This window comes from Strongylocentrotus purpuratus, unplaced genomic scaffold (assembly GCF_000002235.5).
Source record: "Strongylocentrotus purpuratus isolate Spur 01 unplaced genomic scaffold, Spur_5.0 spur5_scaffold_18, whole genome shotgun sequence".
Classification (NCBI taxonomy): domain Eukaryota; kingdom Metazoa; phylum Echinodermata; class Echinoidea; order Camarodonta; family Strongylocentrotidae; genus Strongylocentrotus; species Strongylocentrotus purpuratus.
The window spans coordinates 21,884,290-21,896,601 of record NW_022145603.1 but is presented as its reverse complement, the minus strand read 5'-3'; the positions used below and the strand labels follow the sequence as shown (position 1 = coordinate 21,896,601).

Sequence of the window (12,312 nt, the reverse complement as noted above, 5' to 3'; positions counted from 1 at the left end):
TGAACCACCCCGGCCCTTACAATTTCGGCCCGAAAGTTGTGATAATTCAAATTTTTACAATATTTGCCCCTTCGCCCCTTTCAAAGGGATATGGGGGTCAGGATCAATTTAATGGCATGTATGTACATTCATTGTGGGGAAACTAGCCTATTCACAAAATATAATATTTTCCTCCAAAATGCTGAACCACCCCGGCCCTTACCATTTTGGCCTGAAATTGGTGTTCATTCAAATTATCACAATATTTGCCCCTATGCCCCTTTCAAAGGGATATGGGGGTCAAGATCCATCTAATGGCATGTAGGTACATTCATTGTGGAGAAACTAGCCTATTAAAAACTAGATGGAATTTTGACTGCGCGCAGTCGAAAATGATGCCTCCGCCTTAGAGCAATTTAAACAAGTTTGAAGTTTAAATCTCCAGTGGTTCTTGAGATATCATGATAACAATCTCAATGTATGGAATTTCATAAGTTGACCTCTGTGACCCTTGACCTTTGACCTACGTGCTCCAAAATCTAATCAGATTGTCTTCCTATGGTGATACACACTATCATTAAGTTTGAAGTTTAAATCTCCAGTGGTTCTTGAGATATTATGATATGGTGATACATACTATCTTTAAGTTTGAAGTGAAAATTCTCCAGTGGTTCTTGAGATATCGCGATAACGATCTCAATGTATGGAATTTCATAAGTTGACCTTTGTGACCCTTGACCTTTGACCTACGTGCTCCAAAATCTAATCAGATTGTCTTCCTATGGTGATACACACTATTATTAAATTTGAAGTTTAAGTCTCCAGTGGTTCTTGAGATATTATGATAACAATTTCAATGTATGGAATTTCATAAGTTGACCTCTGTGACCCTTGACCTTTGACCTACGTGCTCCAAAATCTAATCAGATCGTCTTCCTATTGTGATACATACTATCCTTAAGTTTGAAGTTTTTACATCTCCAGTGGTTCTTGAGATATCATGATAACAATCTCAATGTATGGAATTTCATAAGTTGACCTCTATGACCCTTGACCTTTGACCTACGTGCTCCAAAATGTAATTAGATTGTTTTCCTATAGTGATACACACTATCCAAAATCTAATCAGATTGTCTTCCTATGGTGATACACACTATCATTAAGTTTGAAGTTTAAATCTCCAGTGGTTCTTGAGATATTATGATAACAATCTCAATGTATGGAATTTCATAAGTTGACCTCTGTGACCCTTGACCTTTGACCTACGTGCTCCAAAATCTAATCAGATCGTCTTCCTATGGTGATACATACTATCCTTAAGTTTGAAGTTTTTACATCTCCAGTGGTTCTTGAGATATCATAACAATCTCAATGTATGGAATTTCATAAGTTGACCTCTGTGACCCTTGACCTTTGACATACGTGCTCCAAAATCTAATCAGATCGTCTTCCTATGGTGATACATACTATCCTTAAGTTTGAAGTTTAAATCTCAAATGGTTCTTGAGATATCGCGCTAACAAACTTAATACAAGGAATTTCATAAGTTGACCTCTGTGACCTGTGACCTTTGACCTACGTACTCCAAAATCTAATCAGATCGTCTTCCTATGGTGATAAATACTATTCCCGAGTCTTAAGTTTAAATCTTAAATGGTTCTTGAGATATTGAGATAACGGTCAAACGGGACGGACGTACGGACGGACGTACGGACGGACAACCCGAAAACATGATGCCTCCGGCACCACCTTCGGTGGCGGGGGCATAAAAAACACAAACTAAGGTACATGCAAATAAGTAGAAAAGAGCAAAAGGCGAAATACAGAGGCAGATTTGAGAAAATATAATGAACCCTATAAGGTTCTGTTTTATCTGTTCATTTCTGTCCTGTTTCTCTGTATATTTGCTATGATGCATACCACAGAACAAGGTAACAAAGTTCTTACTTACTTTGACAAAGCATCCCACTGGTCAAATCCATCCAAATTCGTCAGCTCCTTGGGGTCACCCCGGCTACGCCATACAGCGTAGGCAGCCAGTCGCAGACGTGCATCATGCGGTCACTGAAGCGTCTGGGTTTCTCAATGAGGGGGCTGTTCACAAAGGCAGTGCCCCTCACCCCGCCCTCCCACAGTGTGTGCTTGCACCCCCTCAGGGGCCAGTTACTGGCGTGGTTGCCGTCGTAGCCGTTGGTGGGTCCCCCGTTGTCAGTTGTGAAGACGATGATGGAGTTGTTATAGAGACCTGCATCTTGAAGTGTCTGGGAGATGTTGCCTACAGAGTCATCCAAACCTGCAACCATCGCTGAATGGAAGACACGAATAATAATAATAATAATAATAAAAACAGTGCTTAATAATCATAACTTTAATCAGCTTTAAACATGGTTATTTCTCTCTTTCTTTCTCTTCATTTTTGCTGTCTCTAAAAATATATTGATGCTTAAAAACAGTAGAAAGAAAACAAATATCAGAACTTGAAGAAAGGAGGGGGGGGGGGGTTGAAGTTGTGAAAATAAAGTGTTACCTGCAAACATTCTTCTTCCTTCAGTCTTAATATTGGGGAACATCTGGTAGTACTTGTGAGGCGCCTCTACCAGGTCCTTCCCATACACTCCTGCATGCACGGCTTGATGCGCTAGGTACAGGAATAGAGGCTGGATGAACAGCACAAATGAAAAGAAAGAAAGAAAGAGAGAAATAACCATGTTTTAGTTGATTAGAGTTATGATTATTTTCTTATTAAGATAGAAAATCTGCGATCTCATGCCGGAATTTTTAGCATGGAGAAACTTAAACTTAAACACTACAATACAATACAATGAGTCATTTCTATAGCGCTCTTACAAACTAACTGTTGTTTCACAGCGCTTTACATACAAAGTATCGAAGAAGTTGTTAAAGGGAAAGTCCACCCCCAAAATAAGTTTGTTTCGATAGAGGCAGAATAATAAGAAAATCAGATGAGTGAAAGTTTGAGCAAATTCTGAATGAAAATAAGAAAGTTATGAATTATTGAAGTTGTGATCAATCAAATACAAATTGGCAACTCTGTGACTTATCATACGAGCTCTCCTTCATTTGCTTTGTGCATAATATTCCATAAAATCATGTTTTCTTCGTCATTGATGACGGAATATATATTTGTTCCTTGCAGGGGGAGTATAGAAACATATTTGCAATTATTATATTTAGGGTGCATGTATGGTTGAAAGTTTTCTTGAGGGAAAATGAAAATTTTAGATTTTTTTAGTACTGAGCAAATGGAAGTTGAGCTCGCATGATACGTCATAGAGTTGCCAATTTGTGTTTGATTGATCACAACTTCAAAAATCCTAACTTCCTTATTTTTAATCGGAATTTGCTCAAACTTTCACTGACTTGTTTCTCTCATTTTTCTACTCCTATTAAAACTAACTTAATTTCAGGGTGGACTTTCCCTTTAATCATGGTCAAAGAGGAGAGTTTTGAGATATTTTCGGGAGACATCCAGCGAAGGTATGATAGCAAAGGTTTTTGTAGATTTCTAAAGCACTTGAGCTTCTTGAATTAACTGATCACACACGAGTTTTACAAATTTCGGTGACCAAAGTATCTCTCAAATAACTTATTCATGTCCCACCTGTGGTGCATTATGGGTCATGAGGATCTGCTGGGCTTCTTCAATACAGATTTCTTTAGAATACTACCCAACTAGTTATAAATATTTTGAATTCTAACCTGTGATGCATTGTGCGTCTTGATAATCTGCTGGGCTTCTTCGGTAAAGATTTCTGTGGAATACTGACCAAAATCCGGCCAATGAACCTCTCCGTTCTTGTGAAGGTCGTAGCCGCCGAACCCTCCCTACAGATCACAAGAAATAAAGGGTTATCAATATGTGATACTGGTGGTTATCTTACCTGACAGCTAAGAAAGCAATAAATGCTTGTTAGTAAGCAACCAGAAGACCGACGGCTTTAGGTCCTCTCCGAGGGACCTGGTAATGAGGATTCATGCCGTACCAAAGGGCACTAGCGCACTGACTTGGTTTCGAACCCGGGTCACCGGATTACGAGACCACTGCTCTACCGACTGAGCTATCGGGCCTCCATGTGATTTGATGCGTCATGAAACAAAGATGAAGCCTCCATGGCCCTGTGATCATTTAAATGGTTGTATCCCCCCCCCCCCCCCAATTAACTATACCTCCTTAAATCAATTGTAAATTTACATAAGGTAGCAACTTACAATAAGTAGCTGTTGAGTTTTCTTATTTTCTAAATTAATCACTTTTCCCTCCTCAAAATGGCAACTCATGATCGTATTTTCCCCATCCTTCATAATTTCAAAAAATATAAATGTTTATCAAATGAACCAGTATGAAAGAAAGTATAAGTATTATGATTGAAAATTGCAAATTTGTAGATGAAAATAATGATTTTATATTTACACAGCATTGCCAATTTAGAAACTTATATGATCAGTTACAATTAAATTGCTCTTATTTGAGAATGGCATAAGGTACTGCATTCGAAATAGACAAAATATTTTATGTGATTTTAGTCTTTTACTCTTAGTTCAGTTCAGTTAATTGAAAAAACCCAGGCATAGCAATCATGATAAACAAACATGATCGAAATTGGGACCCCAAAAAGCTATGCTTGTGAGTGGGGCCCCTGGGAAGGATGGACCTCTCAATACCGACGGATCGGCACAGAGACCAACGTGTTTCAAGGATCTGCGCAATTCAAAACATGGATACGTTCATGGATACGATACAGTCTCACACGCACAGAGCCCCCAAAAGAAGCAGGTCCCAGAGTCCAGGATTGAGAAGTTTATTTACAAAAAAACATGATAATCATGTACAAAAATGATTACAAGGAAATGGCAAGGTTATGTTACTTTAAAAACAATGTTCTCACCTCAGTATCTTCATGGGTATAGTAGTCCCCTCTTCCATTGTAGTAGCCAAAGAAAGAATCAAAGCCCCTCCTTGTCGGTATGTAGTCCTCGGCAAAATAACCCAAATGCCACTAATAAAAAAAATTTAAAAAAATAAAAAATCTTAAAACAGAAACAACAACAAAAACAAAACAATCAGGCCTAAAAAAAAAGATGCTGTATTGCCCTTTACTGGGTACCAAAACATGGGTCGGTTGGTCAGGATTTTTTTTAAAAACCTTTTTTTTTTTTTTCACTCTCTCTTTGGGCCGATATTTTTCAGTTTTGAATGCTTTAAATACCTACATCTTTTTTTCTAAAAAAACAAACAGTTAAAAAAAAAAGCCTACTGTAGATTTCAACATTTTGGGGGTGGTCGCAAAGGGCAATACAGCATTTTTTTTTTTAGTTATTAGGAATGTCAAGTCTGACAGACATGGGTACTAGCCTATACAACAACTAACTATTACCGGTATTACAATTATTATCCTCATTATAATCAGTAACAATTTGTTTTGTTTTAACCTAAACAACTAATTTAAATAGGTAGTACATTAAAATGTGCAGGCTTCACTCTATGTGTATAATACATTTTAAGGCTAAAGTAAAGTCTAAAAGACCTACATTTTCTCACAGTAAATACAAAGAACACTTCTCCTGTAATTATACCTTTTGTGTAAATTGTAGTTTTGTGGGTGTACAATTGGAACTTCTATTTTTGTCTTTTATTTACATTCCTATATATACATGTATGTTTCTATTACCATCCTCACTATGCAATTAGTCTTCATTAAAGATAAACTTGAGTTCTGGTAAAAAACAGAAAATGAATTCTCACAGAATCTAACAAAACTTACACTGAATGTTCAAGATTACAAATAAATGTCATGTGCCAAACAATTTTGGAAGAAAATGTATACTGGCTGAGTAATGAGCATAGAAAGATAAGGAAATCAGGGTATACTAGCCCCGACACAATGTGTGTTGTCCCATATACATCTTTCTGTGTAAGTGATTGTTACTTTACCAAGACTCTGCGAAATTCAATGATTTTGATGACTCCAGAACCTTGCATTACACACCATTACATTTTCTTTCACAATGCAATCACATGACCAGAACTCAAGTTTATCTTTAATCTGTATACCAGTAAGTAAATCATGTAAATCCTTTAATAAGAAGAAAAAAAGTGTATGTCATTTAAAACTATAAATCTCCATTATTATTTTTTGATATTATTGTAAGGTTTTGATTTTATTGATCCAAATGGTTACTTGTTTATTTTACATTTAGCTTTCCACTCTGTTATGCTTCACTGCAGGACACTCCTGACCTGCATTCATTGTCTGGTGTCTGTTAATAAGCTCTTGGCTTCTATTGTTCTGTCCCTATTCATTCATCCTCATTGAACTTACCTGCCATAGCACCATGCACACACACACTCTTCCTATCTCTTGGCTATTCAATCCAGCTCACTATAGACACATGGCACTTTATCTTTCCTTAGGCTTCCTTTGAGGGAGTTTACAGATAGCACATGGTACAAATGACCCCAAATATCCACACATCTTTTACACATGGAGAAGTTCCACTTTGAGCATCCAATACCCCATTCACAGTGGTTTTGAAATTTGTAGCGGCGTTGTAGCGGAGCGGCGACACCGCCATAACACCGCTACAAATGCATTCACAGTAGAAAAGTTATCCCGCTGCAGCAGCGGGATAAATATCATGTACCCATTCACGCTGCAGCGGGTGATTTTTATTACCTCCGTAACAAACACGTGTATGCATGGCTCATGACCCGCGAGTGACCCCGATATGACCGGAAATACTTCAGCGCGAGGTTTTATCATATTACTTTTTTAAAAAACTAGCATTTTTATTGCTTCCAGTCAGAATATTTTAATTTTTTGAAGTGTGAAATATTTTTATTTGGATAATTATAATATCTACATAATAATAAAATCAATTTGAATCCACTGGTTACTTTATTTCTATTTCACTTTATGTTCCCCATTGCTGGAGAAAAGAGGTCAGTGATAGGTAAGTAAACAAATCACACGTGTTTGTCGCGGTGTTATAGCGGAGAGCCTTCACACTGAGTAAACACCGCGACAGCAGCGGGACTGTCCCGCTGCTGTAGCTAGGCGAACCTAGCGATAGTTTGTCGCGGCGTTATCGCGAGGCGGTGTTATCCCGCGATAGTTTATAACGGGTCCGAGCCTTCACACTGAAGACAACACCGCGACAGCAGCGGGACAGTCCCGCTGCTGTCGCGGTGTTTGAGGCCACTGTGAATGGGGTACTAGAATAATAACTGCCACAGTCCTAGATGTGCTTCATGAATACCTTTTGTTTAACCTCTTGAAAAGAATACTTCCACCTGCGTATCATAGAATGTACTATTGGTGCATAAATGAATAATGTTACATAACTTTCATGAGCGCATATCCAGTATTCATCTCTGCAGGTTTTACCATTTTGGTACAAATGACCATGCACAGATTGTATCTGGAAACTCCCTTATTGGTTACTTACTTCATTGACAATCTTGTGATTGGTTGTTATTGTCTATGGACTGCATGTTAGCCACCTTGGCAGCCATTTTGAAGATGTAGTGGAATATAGCAGTGCAGCTCAAGTCAACAATAATGTCAGACTAGTTTTGTCTTGTGTGAGTATTACATTATTATTATCATTATCACTATTATCACTATTATAATTATATTTTTAAATTATTAGTAGTATTATTATTACTATAACTACATGTATATGGCTAATGGTACATAAAAAGTTACCTTTCCAACTGCATGAGTACTGTAACCTAATGATTTAAGATGCTGGGCCATAGTCTTCTCATCCAGACCCAGTCCCCATGGCTCGGCGGCTCCTATGGTGTCATGCTGCATACCTGTAAACACAAGAACAACAAAGGGCCATTCTAAGAGTCCCAGCCAGGCACTTACATCCTTTGGAAAGACATTGATCTACTTTTGCCACTCTCCACCCAGGTGTTCAATGGGTAACAGATGCAATGTGAAAGTCATCGTCGTTTGCTCAGCATTTTGAGCGTCTGTGAACTATAACCTGGCTGGAATGCTCCCTCGGGAGTGGTGAATGTACATAAATTGTGTACAGGTAAGCCTAAATTCAATGAACAGTGTAATAGTATATTTGTTAAGTGCTCAGAGATATTTTTGATTGAAAGCACTATCATTAACCCCAAATATTACTATTTTCCGGATGTAGGGAGTTTAATATCATTTAAAAGATAATTTTAGGGAGATTAGTATATTTCGGTAGCCTAGAGGAAACTGACCTTGTGTTCAGTGATATGAGAATGTAGAAGTGCTGTGGTCTAGTGGATAAGTCGTTGGACTGTGGATCACAGGGTCCGCGGTTCGAGTCCCGCCACAGCACTACTATCCTTTGGCAAGATATTAAACTACATTTGCCACTCTCCATCCAGGTGTTAAATGGGAACCGGTAGGAAGGAATTCCTTGAATGCTGTGAGCGCCGAAATTGGCTGCCTAGCATAGCTGGGGTAATAGTTAAGAGTGCCTTGAGCACCATACATGGTGGATATGTGCTTTATATAAATCTCCAATATTATTATTATTAATATCATTGACACCTTCAAGCCTTTGAGCAGATGATAAGTACAGTCATTCTTTAGAGACGCCATGTATAGACAGACATCCTATCTATTAAGTCCAAATTTTGTATCCCCTTAAAATAGTTTCTCATTTAAATATGTACTAAAGGAACCTATACATCAAGGCAAGACCACCTGCCCCCGAAATACCACTTTTATTGTTTCACTTGAGAGTTCTTCCTATATACATGTTTGACTGTGTTTGCTTCCTTTAAAGCCTGTCTGCACTAGCTTGGCCAGGGGGATTAGACCTCCCTGCAAGGTCACTGACAGGTGGTTATCACATCAAATCAGCTCTCAATTAACATAAGAAAAAGGGGATCGTGGGGGACCAACAGGCAACGATTAGGTATTGTTTGCTATATAGAGGGCGCAAGTAGCTATAAATAGTGCAGTGGGGCTTTACTATGATTCTGCTATAACAAACATCAACATTGAATATTATTCCCATCTTTTAATCTTTCTATGAAGTACAAAAAAAACAGGGGTGATAGTGCAGCACTAAAATAAAAATAGGTTTTTTCCCCCTCCCCTTGAGTAAAAAAAAATAAAGGATTTCAGAAAAAAAATGGCATCAAACAACATCCCCCCCCCCCCCCCCCCCTTTGAGTAAGAAAATTGGGATAAAATTGGGGAAATAAGGGGAAAATACTAGTAAAATCAGAAAGAAAAATAAAAAAAAACTAAAAAATCAGGAAAAAAAAATCAAAATATCAGGAAACCGATTTAAATCTGGTGATTATCAGGCCTGGATACAAATCACTCTATGCAAACCTGTGTGAATTGGATGTCTTCCAGTCATGATGGCGCTTCTCGTTGGCGTGCAGATGGGTGACACATAGTAGTTTGTCAACGTTACGCCCTCTTGTGCCAAGGTGTCAATGTTTGGGGTCAGGATCTGACTAGAACCGTGGAGACTGACATCATCCCAACCCTGGTACAATTAATGGATACAAATTTCATATAATTCAGGCATAGAGGGAGGTAAAGTAAAGCTCACATAATTCATACTGTAGGAGGATTAAACAATTTCATATTTTGAAATTCATGTATGAAAATCTAAACAAACAAGATTATTTAGATTTTTTTAACATCATTATGAATGGGTAGGTATATGATTGAGTTGGTAGATGGTTAATTAATGATAAATGAATGGATGGACTGGTGAAAAGATAGATGGATGATGGGGGAATACGAGAATGGCAAGACTGATGAATGGATGGATAAGAGATGGGTGGATGGGTGGATGGGTGGATGGATAGATGGATGGTCGATGATGGAGCGCCTTGAGCATTTTATTAAAATGGATAATGGCGTTATATAAATCTCATGTATTATTATTATTATTATAGGAAAATGGCAACTAATGAATGGATGGATAAAGAGATGGGTGGATGGATGGATGGATGGATGGATAGATGGATGGATGGAAGGATAGATGGAAGGGAAAATAGATGGATAGTGGAGGGATAGGAGAATGGAAAGAATGATGAATGGGAGGATGAAGAGATGGGTGCGTGGATGGATGGAAGGATAAACTGATGGTGGAGGGGTGGAAGAATGAAAAGAAATGCTGAAATTGCTCTTACCAAATCATCAGCTACAATGAAGATAATGTGTGGTGGCTGGCCATGATCTTTAGATTCTTCACTCCCCAGTGCCCCAGCCAGCAGAACCATGAAACAAGCGATAAACTCCAATGCTTTCCCCCACTCCATGGTAATCTGTCAATCAAAGAGCTGCATCAAGAAAAGAGTAAAAAAGAAAAAAAAAACTGTTTAGCAAACACTTCTACAGTTCGATTTCCCTTCATTAGCATTTGTCATTGACATGCGTACAATAGAAACCTGAACACAACGACCATCAGACTGAAAATATCAGTCTCTGATATCGACGGTTACCCCATGCAAATCCATCATCGGTGGAGGGCCGGGATAAAGCAAGCCAGCGGCCGCTGCGCACCGCGCCGCTGTCGGGTGCCGATATGGGCGGGGCCGTTCATTTTATTAAGGGGAACCGTACCGCACGGCGCTGCCACTGCCACTGGCAGTGGCTTCAGGACTGGCTTACTCGCATATTACGTGCACAATTACAGTAAATTGTATCAAAAATAGCAGGATCATACCACTTGTTATTTATCCGTTGTCATGAATTACGACCAAAATCAATGTCCAGTTCGTATTACACAGTAGTGTCTGACTAGCTAGACTCATCGGCGATATCTTTCTTTCAGTCACATGACCAGTCTCTAGGTCATGTGACACTATCGAGGTACTGACTGACTGGTCACGTGATTTTGAGCAATTTCCCCCCCCCCCCCCCCCCTCCGTTGCATTCACGATAAAATTATTGTGTAGTTTGTATTAAAGCTTATCAACACTAGTGTGGCTAGGAGGGATTAGACCACACAGCGAGGTCACTGACAGGTGGCTATCTTATCTCAGCTCTCAACTAACATAAGAAATAGAGGATCATGGGGGACCAACAGGCACCGATTGGGGAAGTTTTCTATATAGAGGGAGCAAGTAGCTACAAGTAGGACAGTGGGGTTTTAAAAGAGAGAGAAAGGCCTACAGTGAAACCTTTCTAGACAAGAAAGGTGGGTTTTATAGGCAGGTGGTCTTTGTAGACAGGTGCCTAGTACGGTACATGTTTCAATGAGAAACAATTATTTCCAAGGGAAACGAAATAAATGGTCTTTGTAGACAGGTGTTCTTTATAGACCGCAGGTTTGACTGTAGGCTGTCAACTTTGAACTGCTTCTTTTTTGCTTGGGGGGGGGGGGGGGTAGGCAAATCAAAATACCCCCTAGTCTCCCGGAGAGTCTTGGGGTGATGTTAATGACTTTACCACAATGGGGAAAAAACTGAACATTCACAAAGCTGGAGGTTGCGTAATGACACCTGAACGGTTTATAATTCCACATGCAGAGCCCAGTTTTAAAGCCACACTGTACTACTTTATAGCTACGTGCTCCCTCTATATAGAAAACAATGCCTAATCGGTGACTATTGGTCCCCCATGATCCTCTTTTTCTTATGTTAATTGAGAGCTGATGAGTTGATGAGATAGCCACCTGTCAGTGACCACCCTGGGTGGTATAATCCCTCCTGGCCAAACTAGTTCAGACGGCCTTTAATTTCAGAATACAAGATTTCCATTGTATGGTGACGTGCATGTCAATAAGCAGTTAGAAGAAGAAAAAAATTTGGCCGAATAATATAGGCCTACCCAGTTTAGAGCATGATGACTGACAAAGAAAGCGGACAAAATATACAGTTCCTCAGGTAGACAAAGGAACATCCCTTCACTGCTATTATGTAAAAATGTGTAGAACAGGTGTCGCATGCATATTCACCTTTTTACATAATAGCAGTGAAGGGATGTTCCTTTATCTACCTGATGAACTGTATATTTTGTCTGCTTTCTTTGTTCGTCATGTTCATAGTGAGATGCGTATACTATAGAAATAAAAATATACATGAAATAAGTCAGTAAGTATAAAGATATAATTGAATATTAAGTAGTTAAACTGATGAACTAAATAATGAATTTGTAGAAAGATAACTAAATAAATATTTGATCAACTATAAATTAATTTATTGTAATTACAGACACAAATGCAAACATTATTTGTAGCAGAAAGGCGGCTTCTTTGATGTCTTTCTTTAGTTTACTTGATATAGATCTGGCCTTACCGGCGGCCTTTGGGTTTTGAAGAGACTTCGCTACCCGAGCAGAAGGTTGT

The 12,312-nt window shown here is 38.8% G+C and overlaps 1 protein-coding gene across 1 annotated transcript; it reads right to left on the bottom strand.

Annotated features, from left to right (window-relative positions):
* Window positions 1-1,970: 1,970 nt before the first annotated feature.
* LOC592739 (arylsulfatase I) lies at window positions 1,971-10,791 on the bottom strand. The gene is made up of 8 exons (XM_030988851.1): window positions 10,690-10,791; window positions 10,154-10,303; window positions 9,339-9,498; window positions 7,707-7,819; window positions 4,887-4,997; window positions 3,700-3,825; window positions 2,507-2,636; window positions 1,971-2,284 (listed from the first exon to the last, which is right to left on the bottom strand). Exons 2-8 carry the CDS (start codon window positions 10,280-10,282, stop codon window positions 1,971-1,973), a joined length of 1,083 nt encoding a protein of 360 aa, XP_030844711.1. The 5' UTR covers window positions 10,283-10,303; window positions 10,690-10,791.
* Window positions 10,792-12,312: the final 1,521 nt, after the last annotated feature.